Source organism: Grampus griseus, assembly GCF_964374135.1.
Source record: "Grampus griseus genome assembly, chromosome: 4".
In the NCBI taxonomy this organism is placed as follows: domain Eukaryota; kingdom Metazoa; phylum Chordata; class Mammalia; order Artiodactyla; family Delphinidae; genus Grampus; species Grampus griseus.
The window spans coordinates 111,189,003-111,212,784 of record NC_138997.1 but is presented as its reverse complement, the minus strand read 5'-3'; the positions used below and the strand labels follow the sequence as shown (position 1 = coordinate 111,212,784).

Here is a 23,782-nt window from a genome sequence, read left to right as displayed (position 1 = left end):
GCGTTTTATTAAGATCACAGCTTAAAAGTTTAATGTTTACAGGGAGATCTTCTAGAACTGGGAGAAATGAAAAGCAGTTTTACACTGCTAATATTTTACCGGTTTATTTAATTCTGCACATGTATTCCAAATCTCCTAATCTTGGAAAACATCAATTATTTTCAAGTGAAAATAATATTCTCTCCAGTTGATAGTTTTAAGCATACATTATTAGCTTTTTCCTCTTACTTTTATTTAGCTAGGGTAGAATGCATACTAGAGCATTCAGAATAACTTAGTGAGAGAATAAAGGTCAAAAGGGAGTAGTAAGACAGGGTTTCACTACACCTGGGCCTCCTTAATTCACCCAGGAAGGATTTTCTACAATATAATCAAATGTTTTTCCATGTGGTACTTTGAAATTATAATAGAACTATTCATACTATTAATGTCATTTTATAATAATGTGAATTTATCTAGAAACCTTTAAAATAATTCAATAAAAATTTTCATTTTTTTTTTCAACATAAATGTTGGAATGATAATTATATGCTGGCTTGGGTAACTTAAAAATAGTATTTGAGGGCTTCCCTGGTGGCGCAGTGGTTGAGAGTCCGCCTGCCGATGCAGGGGACACAGGTTCGTGCCCTGGTCTGGGAAGATCCCACATGCTGCAGAGCGGCTGGGCCCATGAGCCATGGCCGCTGAGCCTGCGCGTCCGGAGCCTGTGCTCCGCAACGGGAGAGGCCACAACAGTGAGAAGCCCGCGTACCGCAAAAAAAAAAAAAAAAAAAAAGTATTTGATTTCAGGCAAATGACTACACATCTCTAAGCTTCAATGTGTAAAACAAGGATATTTGTATATATGTAATTTTAAGGATAAAATATACAATGTATACGAAGCACTTGGCACATAGTGCCTGGCATAAAGCCAAACTTAGTAAATGTTAACTAAATATTATTATGGCTTATTTTCAACAACTATATAGTGACATAGTTGATGATGATCAAGGGAATAGTGATGATCAAGTTTAATAGGGAATAGTGATGATCACAGTACAGAGATTAGAAGTACAGCTTTCTGAACTCCAGCTTTGACACTTTTTGCATGATCTTAGGCAAGATCATTTATTTGCATTTTCTAAGTCTGTATTTTCTCTTCAGTATAAGAGGATAAATGCATGAATGCGTGAGTAGCCAAGCATAAAACCTAACTTAATAAACAATATAATAATTATTATTATGAATAAAAACAACCTATCATTTCTGTAATTAATCACCTCCATTTTGAATTTCTGCCTTAATTAGCTCTTGTTTCAATTCTTCAATTTCTTTCTTCAATTTAGCATTTTCAACTCGAAGTTTCTTCTCTTCTCTCAAAGTTGCCTGCAAAACTGGGATCAAGAACAACCAGTTAAGATACAGCTGTTTTCTAAAAGGTTTCTTATGGATACTACTTAAAAAAAGCATAGCCAGTTTAAACAAAGCTAGTAACCAGAAGTTTGGCCAGTTTCTTTATATCAGTTTAGTATTTATTAAAATAACATGATATTTAAAAGAGAGAGAAAAACGGGGAAAAAATCTGTGGAATAATAACAACATAAAAGGTTTTGTTTATCAATCATTTTCCTAGCTTTTATAAACATTCTTATGAACCTGGCTCAGAGTGTCAGTAACAGGTTAACTGTAAGAAAGAGAGACAACTATTAGACATATTAAACTTTTAAAAAAGTCTAAGATCTAATAATGATACCAAACAATAAAAAAATTTCTCATTTCTTCTTTTTTAGTGATTACCTTGTAAAAGGAACTGAATAATCTTTTACTCCTAATGTCTCAAAAGTTAAGCTGGTCAAACATTTAATGAATGAAATAACTTCAAAGATTTGCTCAACACATAATATTCGAGGTCAGCAATAAGGTATACAAAAATATAAAAGAAAAACAGTGATTCTTGGTGGGGTTGCTACTGCTCGCTAGGTGGGATTTTGAAAATCTGTGGGAGTATTTTTTGTTGTCACAAATAATGGGAGTCATTACTGGCATTTGTTAGGCAGGGGTCAGGGATGCCAGATGTCCTGAAATATGCTAGATATTCCAGTAAAATGAAGAACCGTCTTACATTCTGCAGGATTTTGCAGCGGCCCATTGTACATTTGTATAAGTGAAAATCCTGTTAATTATTTGAGCCTAGATCCTAATTACTTTTTATATATAAACATTCTTAAACATTTTCATTATACTCTGAATTTTCTAGGAATCAAGTACCACGTAAATCAAGAGTAGACTGTACTTTGTTTTGTTCAAGAGCTTTACATAAAGAATCATTCATCATTCTGAATAAATCAACAACATGACTGAAAGCTGCTTTTGGTATCTGAGTTGTCTATACAAAGGCACACTACTGTATCAATCTGTATTATACCTGTTGCATTTTTGGTGACATCATGTATGTGAACCATGTAGCATGTGACCCTCTCATATGTCAGGCAGTATAGTCCTGCCTAAGTATTTACTTACTGAAATACACATTTTTATTATTACTACTATTCAAAAATTACTTCTTTTTTAATTCTCTTCTATATTACATATATCTCTAATCTCTTCATCTTACTAATGAAAATATTAAGAATTTTTAAAAATAAGAAAAATCCTTTTAAAATTTTAAGAAAAACAATAACAATGTTTATAAAACATTATAAAAATAATTAAAACAGTATTTAAAATTAAGAAAAAAATTGATAATGGGAAAAATTTTTAGAGAATGAATGTAGAATTCTATAAGCCATTCAGTTTTATGTAGCAAAGAAAAGCATTTATTTCTATAAGTGATGGTAAACATTCTGGTATTTTCATAACATTAACATCGGCTATTGAGAAATAAAATATACTTAAACAAACAAAACAGAAAATAACCTAAATTTTAAAAGCAGAAATTCAGATTTGATATTTTTTGTATGCACCATAGCAATTTCCATGTAAAACTTAAGCACTGGAAAAAATGTGAAAATCATTTCAGAAAATACCCTAGCAGAGAGTAATGTGAAAGTATACATTTTCTTCTATACAAGGTTAGAGGAGATATTTGAGTTCATGTTTGACTCCACTCAATTTTATTCATTTTTAATCTCTAATTCTATACCAACTTATTTTAAGTATTTTCTTTTATCAGTCTTAAAATAATGTTGTTTTCTCTAAATATCACATATTCACTATACACCAATTCTAGCTTATCTTAACCCTATATTATTTCACTCATAATTGTAATATTAAAGGAATATAGAACTCATCATCAAGTTTGTGAAGTAATAATATATGTGGTAAACATATATATATTTTTTTGCTATGTCAATATATGAATTCATTTTAAGTTATCTCCCTAGAAAATTTAAATTTTCAAATTTCCTTACTTGCTTTCTCCTTAAGAAGAGCAACTTGCTGCTTAAGATATTCAATAATTTGATCTGCCTCGGCACCCTTCTGTTCCAGTCTCTTGAGAACGGCATCGCTGGTTGCCATTTTTGCCAAGAAACAGCAGAAAATCCTAAGTGAAAAAATGGAAGTGATACATTATACTGTAGAATGAATAAATTTATTGTACAGGACACCATGAACAAGCAGTATGAGACGAAAAACATTTTCTACCATAACAGAACGATGTTAGAAAAATACTCTTCCTCTGAAGAGCAACAAACCAAACAAGAGGCAGAAATGTTAATAGATTAATTCCTCATTCTGTTTGGAAAAGAAAATCAATTTTTTCCTAAAAGCATGAAAACATGCTATTTAATCATATTTTAGGTTGGAAAGTTTTAAAAAAAAGCTTTAAAATACTACAGAATACTATGACATAAGATAGGAACACTAAGGGACAGACTAACAACAACCTTAACTAAGGGATAACTGAGTACCACACCTGAGTTGCAAAGTAAAGACAATTGCTGAATTCCTTCTTTGTATGTTTCTTTCATATATTGGATATTTCTACTGTTTATTTAATTATGCACAAACTTACAAGTAAGGAAGAACATGTAAACTAGAAAAGACAAATATTAAAAGAAAAAGGTCGACAAATAGGAAAACACCAATATTAAACACATACCTACTCAGAAATAATTATCAGTATATATATACTGTATCCTTTGTAAAAAAAAATGAATTAGAATTTTAACTTTATAATAATGCATAGAAATTAGAAAACAAGATATCAGTAAGCAGAAAGATGCATATATAAGCAAAATTCTGAGATTAATTCATCACGTTAAAGTTCTAACTGCCAAATGTTAAGACAAATAGTCACACTCAGAAAAGACACGGTTAATCATTAACAATACTATGAACTGCTCTTTGTCCCTAATTTAACATCAATTTATAATCCAAAGTATGCCACAAGCATTGCTGAAATAATTCTAATTTTAAATAAATGATGCACACTCAATAAACAGTGAAATTTTTTGATAAAAAATGGCTAGTAGTGGACAAGATTGCTTTAAATTTCAAATTATTAGGCAATAACCATCCTATATAAAGAACATTCTAAGATGTTTACTATTTTTATAAAAAGAAAACCAACCCCAAAACACTTTATGCTAAAGTTGACAATTTATGATATGGAAGCAATTTTAAAAACCCTATAAAAATAAAGTTGCTAGTAATGAAGAAAATATAAATGGGGGGTGGGTGGTTAACCTGGAAAAGTCACAGTAAACTCCTCATCGACTATTATTTAATAGTTTAGAAAATGCAGAGGAAAAAAGTTACAAAAATGAAAATGAATATATAACCTTTTAAATTCTGCCAATTTTTACCAAAAGTGAGTACAGAATACCCTGTTGCTCCTCAAATGTCTGCAAAGCCAGAATCTTAGAGAAAACAATGTTAGTAACAGAGAAATCTTAGTGGAAAACACATCCACACATGTAAGCCATGAAGTCTTAAAAGAGAGAATAGAGAAGGATCCTACACAACCATTTTTAGTTTTTTAAGGAACCACCATATTGTTCTCCATAGTGGCTGTATCAATTTACATTCCCACCAACAGTGCAAGAGGGTTCCATTTTCTCCACACCCTCTCTAGCATTTGTTGTTTGTACATTTTCTGATGATGCCCATTCTAACTGGTGTGAGGTATTACCTCACTGTAGTTTTGATTCGTATTTCTCTAATAATTAGTGATGGTGAGCAGCTTTTCATGTGCTTCTTGGCTCTCTGTATGTCTTCTTTACAGAAATGCCTATTTAGGTCTTCTGCCCATTTTTGGATTGGGCTGTTTATTTCTTTAATATTGAGCTGCATGAGCTGTTTATATATTTTGGAGATTAATCCTTTGTCCATTGATTTGTTTGCAAATATTTTCTCCCATTCTGTGGGTTGTCTTTTCGTCTTGTTTATTGGTTTCCTTTGCTGTGCAAAAGCTTTGAAGTTTCATTAGGTCCCATTTGTTTATTTTTGTTTTTATTTCCATTACTCTAGGAGGTAGATCAAAAAAGATCTTGCTGTGATTCATGTCAAAGAGTGTTCTTCCTATGTTTTCCTCTAAGAGTTTTACAGTGTCCAGGCTTACATTTAGGTTTCGAATCCATTTTGAGTTTATTTTTGTGTATGACGTTAGGGAGGGCTCTAATTTCATTCTTTTACATGTAGCTATCCAGTTTTCCCAGCACCACTTACTGAACAGACTGTCTCTTCTCCATTGTATATCCTTGCCTCCTCTGTCGTAGATTAGTTGACCATAGGTGCGAGGGTTTATCTCTAGGCTTTCTATCTTGCTCCATTGAACTATGTTTCTGTTTTTGTGCCAGTACCATATTGTCTTCATTACTGTAGCTTTGTAGTATAGTCTGAAGTCAGGGAGTCTGATTCCACCAGCTCCGTTTTTTTCCCCCCAAGACTGCTTTGGCTATTCGGTGTCTTTTGTGTCTGCATACAAATCTATGCCCACCTTCTGGAGAGTTTTTATACATCGGTGTTGAATTTTGTCAAAAGCTTTTTCTGCAGACCAATATCACTGATGAACATAGATGCAAAAATCCTCAACAAAATACTAGCAAACAGAATCCAACAGCACATTAAAAGGATCATACACCATGATCAAGTGGGGTTTATTCCAGGAATGCAAGGATTCTTCAACATACGCAAATCTATCAATGTGATAAACCATATTAACAAATTGAAGGAGAAAAACCATATGATCATCTCAATAGATGCAGAGAAAGCTTTTGACAAAATTCAACACCCATTTATGATAAAAACCCTGCAGAAAGTAGGCATAGAGGGAACTTTCCTCAACATAATAAAGGCCATATACGACAAGCCCACAGCAAACATCATCCTCAATGGTGAAAAACTGAAAGCATTTCCACTAAGATCAGGAACAAGACAAGGGTGCCCACTCTCACCACTCTTATTCAACATAGTTTTGGAAGTTTTAGCCACAGCAATCAGAGAAGAGAAGGAAATAAAAGGAATCCAAATCGGAAAAGAAGAAGTAAAGCTGTCACTGTTTGCAGATGACATGATCCTATACATAGAGAATCCTAAAGATGCTACCAGAAAACTACTAGAGCTAATCAATGAATTTGGTAAAGTGGCAGGATACAAAATTAATGCACAGAAATCTCTGGCATTCCTATATACTAATGATGAAAAATCTGAAAGTGAAATCAAGAAAACACTCCCATTTACCACTGCAACAAAAAGAATAAAATATCGAGGAATAAACCTACCTAAGGAGACAAAAGACCTGTATGCAGAAAATTATAAGACACTGATGAAAGAAATTAAAGATGATACAAATAGATGGAGACATATACCATGTTCTTGGATTGGAAGAATCAACATTGTGAAAATGACTCTACTACCCAAAGCAATCTATAGATTCAATGCAATCCCTATCAAACTACCACTGGCATTTTTCACAGAACTAGAACAAAAAATTTCGCAATTTGTATGGAAACACAAAAGACCCCGAATAGCCAAAGTAATCTTGAGAACAAAAAAAGGAACTGGAGGAATCAGGCTCCCTGACTTCAGACTATACTACAAAGCTACAGTTATCAAGACGGTATGGTACTGGCACAAAAACAGAAAGATAGATCAATGGAACAGGATAGAAAGCCCAGAGATAAACCCATGCACATATGGACACCTTATCTTTGATAAAGGTGGCAGGAATGTACAGTGGAGAAAGGACAGCCTCTTCAATAAGTGGTGCTGGGAAAACTGGACAGGTACATGTAAAAGTATGAGTTTAGATCACTCCCTAACACCATACACAAAAATAAGCTCAAAATGGATTAAAGACCTAAATATAAGGCCAGAAACTATCAAACTCTTAGAGGAAAACATAGGCAGAACACTCTATGACATAAATCACAGCAAGATCCTTTCTGACCCACCTCCTAGAGTAATGGAAATAAAAACAAAAATAAACAAATGGGACCTAATGAAACTTCGAAGCTTTTGCACAGCAAAGGAAACCATAAACAAGACCAAAAGACAACCCTCAGAATGGGAGAAAATATTTGCAAATGAAGCAACCGACAAAGGATTAATCTCCAAAATTTACAAGCAGCTCATGCAGCTCAATAACAAAAAAACAAACAACCCAATCCAAAAATGGGCAGAAGACCTAAATAGACATTTCTCCAAAGAAGATATACAGACTGCCAACAAACACATGAAAGAATGCTCAACATCATTAATCATTAGAGAAATGCAAATCAAAACTACAATGAGATATCATCTCACACCAGTCAGAATGGCCATCATCAAAAAATCTAGAAACAATAAATGCTGGAGAGGGTGTGGAGAAAAGGGAACCCTCTTGCACTGCTGGTGGGAATGTGAATTGGTTCAGCCACTATGGAGAACAGTATGGAGGTTCCTTAAAAAACTACAAATAGAACTACCATATGACCCAGCAATCCCACTACTGGGCATATACCCTGAGAAACCGAAATTCAAAAAGAGTCATGTACCAAAATGTTCATTGCAGCTCTATTTACAATAGCCCGGAGATGGAAACAACCTAAGTGCCCATCATCGGATGAATGGATAAAGAAGATGTGGCACATATATACAATGGAACATTACTCAGCCATAAAAAGAAACGAAATTGAGCTATTTGTAATGAGGTGGATAGACCTAGAGTCTGTCATACAGAGTGAAGTAAGTCAGAAAGAAAAAGACAAATACCGTATGCTAACACATATATATGGAATTTAAGAAAAAAAAATGTCATGAAGAACCTAGGGGTAAGGCAGGAATAAAGACGCAGACCTCCTAGAGAACGGACTTGAGGTTATGGGGAGGGGGAAGGGTGAGCTGTGACGGGGCGAGAGAGAGTCATGGACATATACACACTAACAAACGTAGTAAGGTAGATAGCTAGTGGGAAGCAGCCGCATGGCACAGGGATATTGGCTCGGTGCTTTGTGACAGCCTGGAGGTGTGGGACAGGGAGGGTGGGAGGGAGGGAGACGCAAGAGGGAAGAGATATGGGAACATATGTATATGTATAACTGATTCACTTTGTTATAAAGCAGAAACTAACGCACCATTGTAAAGCAATTATACCCCAATAAAGATGTTAAAAAAAAAAAAAAGCTTTTTCTGCATCTATTGAGATGATCATATGGTTTTTATTCTTCAGTTTGTTAATATGGTGTATCACATTGATTGATTTACATATTATGAAGAATCCTTGCATCCCTGGGATAAATTCCACTTGATCATGGTGTATGATCCTTTTAATGTGTTGTTGGATTCTGTTTGTTAGTATTTTGTTGAGGATTTTTGCATCTATATTCATCAGTGATATTGGTCTATAATTTTTGTGTAGTATCTTTGTCTGGTTTTGGTATCAGGGTGATGGTGGCCTCATAGAATGAGTTTGGGAATGTTCCTTCCTCTGCAATTTTTGGAAGAGTTTGAGAAGGATGGGTGTTAGCTCTTCTGTAAATGTTTGATAGAATTCACCTGTCAAGCCATCTGGTCCTGGACTTTTGTTTGTTGGAATATTTTTAATCACAGTTTCAATTTCATTACTTGTGATTGGTCTGTTCATATTTCTATTACTTCCTGGTTCAGTCTTGAAAGGTTACACCTTTCTAAGAATTTGTCCATTTCTTCCAGGTTGTCCATTTTATTGGCATAATGTTGCTTGTAGTAGTCTCTTAGGATGCTTTGTATTTCTGTGGTGTCTGTTGTAACTTCTCCTGTTTCATTTCTAATTTTATTGATTTGAGTCCTCTCCTTTTTCTTGATGAGTCTGGCTAATGGTTTATCAATTTTATTATCTCAAACAACCAGCTTTTAGTTTTAATGATCTTTGCCACTTTTTACCTTGTTTCTATTGCATTTATTTCTGCTCTGATCTTTATGATTTTTTTTCTTCTTCTAACCTTGGGTTTTGCTTGCTCTTCATTCTTTAGTTCCTCTAGGTGTAACGTTAGATTGTTTATTTGAGATATTTCTTGTTTCTTGAGGTAGACTTGTATAGCTATAAACTTCCCTTAGAACTGCTTTTGCTACATCCATAGGTTTTGGATCGTCATGGGTTCATTGTTATTTGTCTCTAGGTATTTTTTGATTTCCTCTTTAATTTCTTCAGTGATCTCTTGGTTATTTAGTAATGTATTGTTTAGCCTTCATGTGTTTGTGTTTTTTATGTTGTTTGCCCTGTAATTCATTTCTAATCTCATAGCATTGTGGTCAGAAAAGATGCTTGATATGATTTCAATTTTCTTAAATTTACTGTGGCTTGATTTGTGACCCAAGATGTTATTTATCCTGGAGAATGTTCCATGTGCACTTGAGAAAAAAGTGTTATCTGCTGTTTTGGGTTGGAATGTTCTATAAATATCAATTAAATCTATCTGGTCTATTGTGTCATTTAAAGCTTGTGTTTCCTTATTTTCATTTTGGATGTTGTGTCCATTGCTGTAAGTGAGGTGTTAACGTCCCCCACTATTACTGTGTTACTGTCAATTTCCTCTTTTATAGCAGTTAGCAGTTGCCTTATGTATTGAGCTGCTCCTATGTTGGGTGCTTATATAATTGTTATATCTTCTTGGATTGATCCCTTGATCATTATGTAGTGTCCTTCCTTGTCTCTTGTAACATTGTTTATTTTAAAGTCTATTTTATCTGATATGAGTATAGATACTCCAGCTTTCTTTTGATTTCCATTTGCATGGAATATCTTTTTCCATCCCCTCACTTTCAGTCTGTATGTGTCCCTAGGTCTGAAGTGGGTCTCTTGTAGACAGCATATAGATGGGTCTTGTTTTTGTATCCATTCATCCAGTCTTTGTCTTTTGGTTGGGGCATTTAATCCATTTACATTCAAGGTTATTATCGATATGTATGCTCCTATTACCATTTTCTTAATTGTTTTGGGTTTGTTTTTGTGGGTCTTTTTCTTGTGTTTCTCACTGAGAGAAGTTTCTTAGCATTTGTTGTAAAGCTGGTTTGCGGTGCGGAATTCTCTTAGCTTTTGCTTGTCTGAAAAGCTTTTGACTTCTCCATCGAATGTGAATGGGATCCTTGCAGGGTAGAGTAATCTTGGTTGTAGGTTTTTCTCTTTCATCACTTTAAGTACATCCTGCCAGTCCCTTTTGGCCTGCAGTTTCTGCTGAAAAATGCGCTGATAACCTTACAGGGATTCCTTTGTATGTTATTTTCTGTTTTTCCCTTGCTGCTTTTAATATTTTTTCTTTGAATTTAATTTTTGTTAGTTTGATTAATATGTGTCTTGGTGTGTTTTTCCTAGGGTTTATCCTGTATGGGACTCTCTGTGCTTCCTGGAATTGGGTGACTATTTCCTTTCCCATCTTAGGGAAGTTTTCAACTATAATCTCTTCAAATATTACACCCTTTATTTTTCTCTTCTTCTTCTGCGACCCCTATAATTCGAATGTGGTGTTGTCCCAGAGGTCTCTGAGATTGTCTTCAATTCTTTGCATTTTTTTTCTTTATTCTGCCCCTCAGCAGTTATTTCCACCATTTTGTCTTCCAGCTCACTTATTCGTTATTCTGCCTCAGTTTTTCTGATATTGATTCCTTCTAGTGTATTTTTCATTTCAGTTATTGTGTTCTTTCTGTTTGCTCTTTAGTTGTTCTAGATCTTTGTTAAACATTTCTTGTGTTTTCTCAATCCGTGCCTCCATTCTATTTCCAAGATTCTGGATCTTCTTTACTATTATTACTCTGAATTCTTTTCCAGGTAGATTGCCTGTTTCCTCTTCATTTATTTCATCTTCTGTAGGTTTTTACCTTGCTCCTTCATCTGTGACATATTTTTTGTCATCTCATCTTTTTTGTTGTTGTTTAATAAGTGGGATTATGTTCCTGTTTTACTGGTTGTTTGGCCTGAGACTTTTAATAGTGGGGTTTTTAGGCTATTGGGCAGAGCTGGGTCTTGGTGCTGAGATGAGGAATTCTGTGAGACCTCACTCTGACGAATATTCCCTGGGGTCTGAGGTTCTGTTAGTCCAGTGGTTTGGACTCAGAGCTCCCACCTCAGGAGCTTGAGCCCAACCCCGGGCTCATGAACCAAGATCCTGCAAGCTGCCTGGTGTGGCAGAAAAAAAGAAACAAAAAACACAATAACAAAGTAAAAAATAAAATCAGACTAGGAAACTAACAGATATGTTAGGAAGAATATAAAAAAAAATGTAGATGAATCAAGAACTGGAAGGTTTATCAGTATCATAATACTAAAGAAGAGGAGGGAAAAGAAAAAAAAGAAATACAGGGGGCAAAGGCCTTGGCTGTGGACTGTGGGACCTATGCAAGGGTGAGGTTTGGGTGGTAGGCGGGGCCAATTCTCAGGACCCACAGGGCTGGAAAAGGCTCTGGGGGCTGTGGGGGTTGGGCTTAGGCTCAAGGAACAGAAGGGGCCCAGATGTGCCCCCCGAACCCTGGTCTCAAGAGGGCAGGGGACCTCACCTCGGAGCCCAGCAGGCTTCATGGGCTCGAGTGAGTGGGGACAGTGCCCTCCTCTCCTCTCCTGCTCCTCCAGTCTGGGAGGGCCCCTCCCACCTGCCTCTCCTGTTCTCCCCTAAGCCTCCTTCCTATGCCCCCAAGGACCCACATGACCTGGAGGGGGCTTTGGAGGGCAGGGGATCACCCTGGGAGCTCAGCAGGCTCCCCAGGCTCGAGTGGGCACGGCAATTGCCCTCTGCTCCTCTCCCACTCATCCTGGATGGCCCCTCCCGCCTGCCTCTCCTGATCTCCCTAGCCTCCCTCCTATGCCCCCAAGGACCCACGCGGCCTAGATGGGGGTTTGGTGGGCAGGGGCTGGCCTGGGAGCTCAGCAGGCTCCCCATGCCAGAGTGGATGGGGCAATCGCCCTCCACTCCTCCCAGAGGGCCCCTCCCACCTGCCTCTCCTGATCTCTCCGGCCTCAGGGGTGCCGATTCTGTCTGGCCTCCAGTTCTCCTCCCCTCTCAGTCCCCCTACATCCTACTGGTTCACTTTGGGGTTCCTCCCATCTTCTTGGGCATCAGAGGTCCCCACCAGCGGCTGGCAGGCACCCTAGTTGTGGGGAGACGCTAACTCCGTGTCTTCCCACATAGCCATCTTGACTCTGCCTCTGGATTAATTTCTAATCAGGTCTATGTGTTGACAAACCTGTTCTCAAATATTAAGAATTATTTATTGATTTTAGAATTAGAAGCTCTGGAAACAGGTTTTCTAGTACTTGTTGATTAACTGTCATTTAAACTTTTCAAAAATACAAGTAGGATGCATAAGTTTATGTCAACGTTTTCTAGTAGTATGCAGATAATGATTGCTACCACAGGTAGGAGAGCATAGTTTTTTTTGAAAAAAGCATTTACAGCCAACAAATCTTGTTTGAATCACATACTACCAGCTGTGTGACAAACTTGGTAAAGGTACTTAACTTCTCTATGCTTCATGTTCTTAATTTATAAAATGAGGATACTTTCACCTGATTTCACCTACTTCCTCAGCATCTCCTTTTTCTTATTCCTTTAATGCTGATGTTCTCAATGGTTTGATCCTGAACTCTAGTCTCTTCTAGGGATTATAAATGGTCACCAAACAGATCAGTATTTGAAACAACTGAATGTGAATGCCTTTAAGCAAGGCAAAACAGACTTCACCCACCATTCCCTGTTTGCCATTTATGTTACTAGCCAGGTCCCTATAAATAACACATTCATGACCCAAATTTTACTTATGGTCCCTGATTTTGAGTATGCGCCAGATTTATAGTAGGAAGCAAGATTAAACATGTTCCTTGTACTCACTACACTTTAGACAAATGGGAGACACAAAGAAAACTGGAGAAAATTTTTTAAAAGAGGTTATGTTTAGGGCAACACTGTTAGCTTAACAACATCATTGCTTAAAGCTCAGAAAAATGTTTTGCCATTCAATCCAGCGCTCATTTCACTACTCTGTGCCAACTGCTCCAGTGATTTTCAATTTTACATTGAGTACCTGCTGGATTTCAAAACTTCAGAAGTTTCCTTAGTCTCCTCCGAACTTTTTTTTTTGGTGGAGGGGTATGCAGGCCTCTCACTGTTGTGGCCTCTCCCATTGTGGAGAACAGGCTCCAGACGCACAGGCTCAGCGGCCATGGCTCATGGGCCCAGTTGCTCTGCGGCATGTGGGATCTTCCCGAACCGGGGCACAAACCCGTGTCCCCTGCATTGGCAGGCGGACTCTCAACCACTGTGCCACCAGGGAACCCCGTCCTCCGAACTTTTAATATGCTAACACGTAAAGGGTTTCTCACAGATGATAAAGTTAATAATAATAGGTAACATTTGAAGAGCATTTATTGTGGGCTGGCTAAATGCTTTACACAGATCATCTACAAATACAGTAATTATCTCCATTATACAGAGAAGAAAACTTGACTTAAAATTAATTTGCCAATTAATGTGGCTAGTTAGTAAATGATTGAAACTTAGGTCTGTCTGATTCTGGAGTTATTTCTTTTAATGCCCAAGCTATAATTTCTGTAAAGGGTATACTTATGAAGCATTTCCCAAAGTATTTAGCCATGGAATACTAAGCAAGGAACACCTAATTAACATTTATTTGAACTAGTATTTTCTAAAACAGTTTGGGAATTCTGGCTTTGTCTGCATCAAAATTTTAAAAAAAAGATTATGTGATTAAAATAGATATAATATTTAATCGCATGCACAGTAATTACAAATCTAAAACATTGACAGGAAAACAGTACACTGAGTATGTTAACTGTAGTTGGATAGTAAGAGTCAAGACTTTTTTTTCTTTTTCCTACACTAAATTTAAAAAAATAAACATTTTTTATGATAAAAAGCTTTTGAAAAGTATTATCTAAATTATTCTGCCCTTTCACATTAATTCTGTTCTTCTCAACATAATCACCATATTTCATCAAACCTAAAAAGCTACTGTAAGATGCCACTAATCATAAAATCAGGTGAAGCTGGTTTTAGCAAATACATGAATTTAGACTACATCTGAATCATTAAAACACACACATAAAAGATTACTTCAGAGATTCCTATCATTTCTAAATGACTTCCCTTTACCTCAGCAACCTCTACAGTAGTCTTCCCCACTGATTTTGAAATTTCCAGTACTTTTTAAAAATTAACAAATCCCCTACCCTGGGCTCTCAATGTTAGGAACCAAACATAAACTATTGCTTTGAAATGGAAGTTTTAAGTGCAGACTTTCATTTTTACTTTATAGTACAGAGAACTCCACAAAAATTTGGAAGTGATTCTCTTTCTCAAAATATCTGATTTCACTGTTTCATAATTGCAATTCGGTAAAAATTTATATTCTCCTTAGACACTCTAAGTATTGTATTTCATCATATATAAGATACCATCAATTGTAAAATGACTCCAATCATAAGATGCTGCATTATTTTGGGTATCATTAAGGAAAAAAACCACGGCTGATTTAACTGACCTAATGTTCTCTTACACTTAGTCACATCCTGTATTATGTATTGAAATACCTGTTTTGAATTTATCCTTATTTTTATCTTATATCACTCTTGTGTTTCCATGAATTTCTTGTTTGAAAACTGAAGTATAGTTAATTTACAATGTTGTGTTAGTTTCAAGTATATAGCAAAGTGATTGTTTTATATATATATTTCCCTTTTCAGAGTTTTTACAGTACAGGTTATTACAAGACACTGAGTATATTTCCTTGTGCTATATAGTAGGTCCTTATTTACATATTTTATATATAGTAGCGTATATATGTTAATCCCAAACTCCTAATTTATTTCTTCCATGTATTTCTGCAAACACAGTAACTTTTTATTTAAGTGCTAAATGATCTTTTAAAGGATACTTAAGAGATTAAACTCAACAACTATGCACCAACAGTACACACAACTCAACTGAACTAATGACAATATTATCAGTTATAAACAAGTTTGCGTAAGTTGGGCAGTGACAACGATGTCACAGCTGCTATTTAGTCTATAATGAGTTTAAAACTTTGAATACCCCACTATTTCAGAGCAATAAATATGAGAAAAATATGTCTCTCAGAACTAGTGAACTACAGTAATTTTAATCACTTTTTTCTCTCTTCTACCACCACCCCTATTCTTACCTTCCAAACTTCTTTCCTCCATTTGTTTTGTAATCTAATCACCAAGCTACCCCACTCTAAGAACATTTATTACAGTTCTACACAATGCAGCTCTAGGTTAAAACTCCTGCTAGGATTTAAAATGTGTCAAAAGTCAGAATTTTTAAACAGGTAAATTAAAAAATTAAACATTTTGAGAAATATTTGTCAAAACACAGAAAGATATAAAACTATGCTTTTTGTGAAAGTTCATTTTATTCTTTTTGTTTTTATTCTAAGCATGTGATCAGGGAATGAATTCAAATGCCAGCTATGCCACTCATTAGCTGTGTGACTTTCTTTTTTTTTTATTATTGAAGTATAGTTAATTTATAATGTTGTGTTAGTTTCAGGTGTGCAGCAAAGTAATTCATATATACATACTTTTCCAGATTCTTTTCCCATATAGGTTGTTACAAAATATTGAGTATAGTTCCCCATGCTATACAGTAGGTCCTTGTTATTTATCTGTTTTATATATAGTAGTGCGTATAAGTTACTCCCAAATTCCTAATTTACCCCCCCCACATACTTTTCCCCTTTGGTAACCATAAGTTTGTTTTCTATGTCTGTGAGTCTGTTTCTGTTTTGTAAGTAAGTTCATTTTTAGATTCCACATATAAGTGATATCATATACTTGTCTTTCTCTGTCTGACTTCATTTCATATGATAATCTCTAGGTCCATCCATGTTACTACAAATGGCATTATTTCATTCTTTTTATGGCTGAGTAATATTCCATTGTGTGTGTGTGTGTGTATGTATATATATACACCACATTTTCTCTATCCATTCATCTCTTGATGGATATTTAAGTTGCTTCCATGTGTTGCCTATTGTAAATAATGCTTCAGTAAACACCGGGGTGCATGTATCTTTTTGAATTATAGTTTTCTCCACATATATTCCCAGAAGTAGGACTGCAGGATCATACTGTAGCTCTATTTTTAGTTTTTTAAGGAACCTCCATACTGTTCTCCATAGCAGCTGTACCAATTTACATTCCCACCAACAGTGCAAAAGGGTTCCCTTTCCTCCACACCCTCTCCAGCATTTATTATTTGTAGACTTTTTGATGATGGCCATTCGAACTAGTGTGAGGTGATACTTCACTGTAGTTTTTATTTGCATTTCTCTAATAATTAGCGACACTGAGCATCTTTTCATGTGTCTCTCAGCCATCTGCATGTCTTCTTTGGAGAAATGTCTATTTAGATCTTCTGCCCATTTTTTGATTGGGTTGCAAGATGAACACTACAATAGTCCAGTTAACATCCTTTACCATACATAGTTACAATTTTTTTCTTGTGATGAGAACCATCAAGATCCAGTCTCCTAGCTATTTTCTAATATGCAAAACAGTATTATTAACTATAGTCACCATGCTGTACATTACATCCCCATGGCTTATTCATTTTATAACTGGAAATTTGTATTTATGCTTGATTGTTTTTCTCTACTCACCAGAGAGCCTTCTTCCCGTTTACTAATGAGGACACTGGGGATCCTGGAGGGCTTAAGGGATGGCTATGAGGGTATGGCTAAGAGAAGACAGTCCATGTGTTTCAGATACTACGGACATTAACACAGAAAACCTTTTTGTCCAGTGACATATGTATAAAATTTTAAAAGGGGTATGTCTAGGTCTCCCATGGCCCACTTACCAAACAAGGTCATGTTTTAGCGGGCTCAGATTTTCCCCAATAGGATTTAACCAAACCTTTCCACCCACAGATGTACTCACCACTATCTTTCTTCCATTTCTTAACCAAAAACACAGTTAATAACAGTAGCCACTACTTTAATGAGCCTGGCACATTACATACATTGTCATTTAATCTTTAAACCTTGTGAGACAATAAGGTTATAGATAAACTCAGAGAAATTATGTGACTTGTCTAAATCCATTCAAATATTAAATGGTAAAGCCATGATTTTAACTTGTGTTTGTTACTCCTAACCTCACAATACAAGTCATTTTAAAAGTGTTTCCAAAACCTAACTAAAGAAAATTAACTGGCCATCCATTAAAATTCTTGCATACCTAAATTAAGAGCACTAAGAATCTGACAGGTCATTTCTTACCACCCTTAGTCAAGCCACTATCATATCTCCTCTGGATTTATGTAAAAGCCTCCTAACTGGTGGTTCTTCCACCTCATTCTCTCCAGTCTATTCTTGAGAGCAACTAGAGAGATTCTTTTAAAAAGGAAGTAAGTACTCCACTGCTCAAAACCCTCCAATGGGTTAGACGCCCTCAAGATCCTTCATGACCTGTTCCGGATCTCTGATTCTTTCTCCAGCTTTAGTTGCTTCACTCAACTCTGACCTACAGGCTTCCTTGCTGTTCAGGAGAGTTCCTGACTGATGGCTTTTGCAATGTCTGGTCCGTCTGCCTGACTCCACCTCCCCAAAACAGCCTAACGATTAACTCTCTTGCTTCTGTCAGCTCTTGACTGAAGAGTGATCTTTTCAGTGAGATCTTCCTTGGCCATACTAAAATTTCAACCTATATCCTCCTTCCCGGCTTCACTATTTTTGTTTTCAGCAGTCATTACGACCTAAGATACGGCATGCTTTTCTTAACTTTGTTTAGTATGTATGTTCAATAAAATGTGAACTACAGGGAGACAGGAAGTTTTGTCTGTTTTGTTCATTGCTTTTTACCGATGCCTAAAACAGTGTTTAGAACATGGTGGGCGCTGAATAATTACTTGCGGAATAAACGAATTCCTGTCACCGCCTCCCGGTTCTCTCACACATGCAAAAATAAACATGTTTGTGCATATATCTTTTCCAGTAACATCCTTCCCCTCGGCCCCGCATCCCATTTCTCAAACTTGGCTCCTTCAAAAGGTCCCAAGCTGTTCCCTACTTCCTCATGCCAAGATTGGCGCTGCTGTGGGCCGACTTCCCCGCAGGCCAGGTCCTATTATCCGAAGGCCACTAAGGGACAGGGGACTCTTATGTTCGCAATCCCCGTACCCCGGGACCCTCTGCGGACGACACTCACATGTATCGGTGAACAGACGGAACTTCGGCCGTCTCGGCCCGGAGCCGGTAAGGACAGCCTCCCGCTCACGAAGGCAGCAAGAAAGGACCCAATGAGGTGTCCGCGCTAAACGCCTGAGCGGTTCACAGATTCTTCTTCAAATTCAGTGGCCCCCTTCCCGTGCGCTGCCACACCACACTCCCCGTCGTCCATTCCTTCAGCCAATAACGCCAACCATTCCGCACCTCTTCCTCGGTCTCTGTATTTTGTCACCAGGTTGGGCGAGAGGCAAGACGCCGGACGTCGGGGTCTTTCTTTAGAGTTCCGTCGCGGACGCTGTGAGGTCAGAGGAAAAGGCCGAGCTGAGGGTGGTCGAGGGGAGAGCTGGGAGCTGTCAGCGGAGAGCGCTGGGGTCGCTCTCCTGGCCGGAGGCGAGGCAGTCAACTCCGGCTGACTTAAGCTGGCGGGCAAAGGGCAATCTCTGAGCTACCGGCGCTCCAGGAGCAGCCTCTTGTAGAAGCACCTGAAATGCAGGGTCTGGTGCACTAAGCAATAGCGGCAACACCAGCTCCAGCGACAGCTTTGGGGCCCTGTGTAGGAGCTCCATCCCCTTGTCTTTGTGTCCGCCTGCGTCCCCAGACCCAGAGGCAGGTATTTGGGTTTCCCAGTTTTCTGTGTCGTAGTGGTCGGGGCTGGTGGGAGGTAGAGGAAGGTCAGGTGCAGCGAGCGGCCTCGCATTTCCGCCGTGAGTGATAGAGACCACCGGTGCAGCTGCTGGCTGCTGAGTACCGTCTCCATCCCTACCTACAGCCCGCCTTCCCCCTACACACCTGAGTCCTTTGAGGACTGCAGGCGGCTCTTAGAAAGGATCTTCCACCTGACAGTTTCAGAGAATTTGGAATCGGCTCTCCCGTTGCTCAACATAGATTAAACTCTTGCTTTGGTTTGTTTCTTGTTTTCAAAGGCTTAGTCAGTTGTCGAGATGTGGCATTCACTTGTGCAGTGAAAGAATGTGAACGAGTGGAAGTTTCTTTAGAATTGTTAGTGGTTGCTTTTCAAGGCGTCTTGTCCCTGTTTTTATTTGGGACAGAAAAACAACTTTTTGCGGGAAAGTATATAAAATAAATGAAACCCATTGAAGAAATGTGTAAACTGTTTTATTCGTAACGAAATATGCATCTTTTGCCCTATTTTTTTACCTTTTTCCCTTTATGATGCATTTCCACTTAAAGTTCTTTGAGGGCGGATATTGTGTCCTGTTCACTGGTGGCCCCGAAGCTGGAAAAACACCTGACTTAAAATAGGAGCTTCAGGATATTTGTTGAATGAATGAATTTTCAAACCCAACTCCTTATGTTGTTTTTTTTTTCCTCAACTAATCTCTCACCTCAGTTGTTTTTTCCACTGGCTTTCTTCCACTCACCAAGCGGAAAAAAATCTATGTCTGTGTATCTGTTATGTGTAAACCTTTATGTGCACCCATCTAAGAGGTAGTTGAAGCAGAACACTGATGAAATGTTTAACGCCAACTACTGTTCTATCGTTTTGAATTATTTGCATTTTCTTTATTTGGTTATTTGATTTTTAGTTGTCTAAGTGACAGAAGTATCTAATGGAAGATCGAATAGCATAGTATAAAAGGACTGCCTAATAAAATGCAACAGCTCAGGCTCTTCCTTCCTACCCTCAGTTATGTTACTTCAGAGATAATAATTTTTAACCTTTTCTAATTTTAGGTCTGTATGTTGAACAAGTTAAACTGCTAATTCTTTTTATTTTAATTGACTTCTTAAGATAGGCCACAACATCCACAACCTCTCGACCGCAATTTTTTTTTTTAATAATTTTTTTTGAAATACAGTTGATTTACAATGTTGTGGGTTTTTTTTTTTTTTTTTTTTTTGGCTGCACTGGGTTTTCGTTGCTGTGCGTGGGCTTCTCATTGCCGTGGCTTCTCTTGTTGGGGAGCACGGGCTCTAGGCGCGTGGGCTCAGTAGTTGTGGCACACGGGCTCTAGAACGCAGGCTCAGTAGTTGTGGCGCACAGGCTTAGTTGCTCCGCGGCATGTGGGCTCTTCCCGAACCAGCGCTCCAACCCGTGTCCCCTGCACTGGCAGGTGGATTCTTAACCACTGTGCCACCAGGGAAGCCCTCTTCTACAAATTTTTGAATCGTTATCACAATTTTTAGTTTTCATATTGGTTAATTTTAGAATTCTAAGTAATATATTTAAACTTAATTTTTTTCATATGAACTTTTGAAAATACTTGTATTCGGCTCCTTATTTTGTAAAATGAGGGAAGTAGAGACTCTACCTTCCTTTACCGCCACAGAAACTGCATCCATTCCCACCTTCCCTTAGGTGGACCTTTACTTGTACGTTGTCAAGGTTATTAATAGTTACAGTATATTTCTTAACTGCAGTTGTTTTTTGCTTTGTTTATGTGTTTAAAAACTAGTAAAATGTTACAATATTATAGCTTTGTAAATAATCTTCAATGCTGAGCCAAGACATATGCTATTATACATTTCCTTCCCAATGTTTTAATTTCATGACCTTTGTACCACTCTAACAAGAAGATTTGTAATATTAACGTCCAACTGATTACTCTTTCTTCCTCTCCAATAACAAAAATTATGCCATAGTTAAATGTGCTTAATTTTTTGGATTATATACTTCTTATGTAGCTTTTGGCTCTCCTCACTTTCACAGAGTACTTTGCACTTTCTTTGAGGGAAAAGATGCATGTGCTTTATTCACCACATCCTCTCATTCTTTGTATGAGAACCTCCCTTACTCTGCTTGAAGATATTCCCTTCTGTTTAATTGGAACAGATTACTTTCTAGTCCTTTGGTGCAGCTTCTATACTGGATTATATTCATTGAATTCTTGAGTAAGATACATTGTTTCTTAACTCCATGTCTTTTATTATTTGGTTTTCTCCTCTGTTTTGTTAGAATACATCCTAAAGAAACTTATTCATGAAGGTATGTGGATGGTGATTTTAGTTTTTAATGTTTGCATAGTTGTAAATTATTATTTTGCTATTATGAATGATAGTTTGGCTAGATAAAGAAACAAAATTATGTTTCTTCCAACTTTTCAAGGCTTCACCATCTTCTAACTTCTGTTGTTGCTCATGAGAATGAGTGTCTGATCTTGATTTGTTGATGCCTGAACTATTTGTTTTCTCTCTGAAATGATTTAAATTTTTAGTTATGCTTGATGCTTTGAAAATTTGTCATGGCATGTCTTGGTCTGAGTTTATTCTCCTTGCAGTTAACTCATTTGATGGAGCTAGCATAAATGTCTCCATTTGGGTCTTCTTTCATTTATTCTCCTTGAAATTAGAAGCCTTTTTAATTTGAAGGTACATATTTCCCTTCAATTGTGGGGAATTTTCTCCCATCTTTTGTAATTTATTCTCTTTTATTTTTCCCTGTTCCCTTTTTTTGAAATGCCTATAAGGTGGTTGTTGAATTCTTGGGTTGATTCACTATGTGTGTTAACTTTTCTGTTATGCTTTTTTTAATCTATTTGCCCATTTGCTTCATGTTCTGAGTAATTGTCTCAATTTTATTTTCTAACACTTCTATCTAGTTTGGTAATCATATGTTTAAGTACCAAGCACTAACTTTTAAAATTATTATTTTCTCATATTCTCTTAATTTTGTTTCATTTTCTTTTTTTAAATGAGATGAAATTTACATATATTAGAATACACTGATTTTAAGTGATCCGTTTGAGGAGTTTTGATACATGTGAACAAAAGTGACAAACACCACCCTAATCAAGATGTGAAACATTTGGACTACTCCAGAAAGTTCCTATGTTTCCCTCTCCAATCCTGTCCCCGCCCCCCCCCACACCCACCTAGCCAAGGCACTACAATTCTCTTTTTTATCACTATAGTTTAGAACTGTAGTTCTAGAACTACATTTAAATGGAGCCATAGGATATACACTCTTATGTGTCTACTGCTTTCATCAACATAATATTTTTGAGATACATCCATATTTTGGCATGGTTGTTCCTTTTTTGTTGCTTTTGAATAGCATTTCATTGGATGAATATGCTACAACTTGTTTATCAGTTCACTTGTATGATGTTTACATTGCTTCCAGTTTGGGGCTGTTATGAGTAAAACTTCTGTGAACATTCTTGTACAAGTATTTTTATGGACAAATATTTTAAGTTTTCTCGGGTAAGTACCGAGTAGGAGTGGAATTTCTGAGTCATAAGGGGTATTTTTAACTTTAGGACAGTTTTCCAAACAGTTTTTCAAAGTTCTTGTGTCATTTTAACACTACCATCAGCAGCAGAGTATCAGCTCCAGTTCCACATTTTTCTCAACACTTGGTATTGCCAGTCATTCCAATTTTAGCCTTTCTGGTAGGTGTGAAATGGTATATTGTTATGCTTTTAATTTGCACTTCCCTGCTGATTAATTATATTGAGAACTTTTTCATGTGCTTATTGTCTATTTGTATTCCTTCTTTGTGAAAAATACATGTTTCAGACTTTTACCTATTTTTGTTTTTCTTTTTATTATTGAGTTGTAGGCATTCTTTATATATTCTAAGTCTATTATCATATATACAAACATACATATAATACATATACATCTATTTGATAAAAATGTTATATATAGATATAAATAATATTTTTCTTAACTTTGGCTTGGATTTTTATTTTCTCATATGTGATTTTTGATGTGCAATGTTTTTAATTTTGATGAAGCCCACTTTATAAAGTTAATTTTTTATGGCTTTTTTTTTATCCTGCTTCAGAAATCTTTGCCTATCCTAAGGTTGCAAAAATATTCTGTGTTTTTTTGGGGTTTTTTTTTTGTAGAAGACTTACAGTTTTAGCTTTTACATTTAGGTCTATAATCCATATCAGATTTTTGTGGATGTAGCAGTAGGAGTTGAGGTTAATTTTTTCCCATGTGGATGTATTGTTTTAGCACCATTCGTTAAAAAGACTATCCTTTTCCTATTGAATTCACTGGCCTTTGTTGAAAATCAATTCATTGTATTTAAAAATATTTTTCATTTTAAAATTTAAAAATCTTTTTCAATTTTTATGAAATATACTGTATATAGCACATATATATAAATAGATAGAAATATAGAATATGGGAATTATGGAGCATAATAATAATATGAACACCCTTAACCCAC

At 36.5% G+C, this 23,782-nt stretch overlaps 1 protein-coding gene across 1 annotated transcript in view; it reads right to left on the bottom strand.

The window, feature by feature from the left end:
• The window catches only part of AIMP1 (aminoacyl tRNA synthetase complex interacting multifunctional protein 1), a 40,398-nt gene extending 21,704 nt beyond the window's left edge, over window positions 1–18,694 (bottom strand). The window contains exons 1-3 of the mRNA XM_082653179.1: window positions 18,620–18,694; window positions 3,390–3,523; window positions 1,260–1,373 (exon numbers count right to left, since the gene is read on the bottom strand). Coding sequence (XP_082509305.1) covers window positions 1,260–1,373; window positions 3,390–3,523; window positions 18,620–18,621 — 250 coding nt within the window. The 5' untranslated portion in view covers window positions 18,622–18,694. The remainder of the gene's footprint in view (window positions 1–1,259; window positions 1,374–3,389; window positions 3,524–18,619) is intronic.
• Window positions 18,695–23,782: the final 5,088 nt, after the last annotated feature.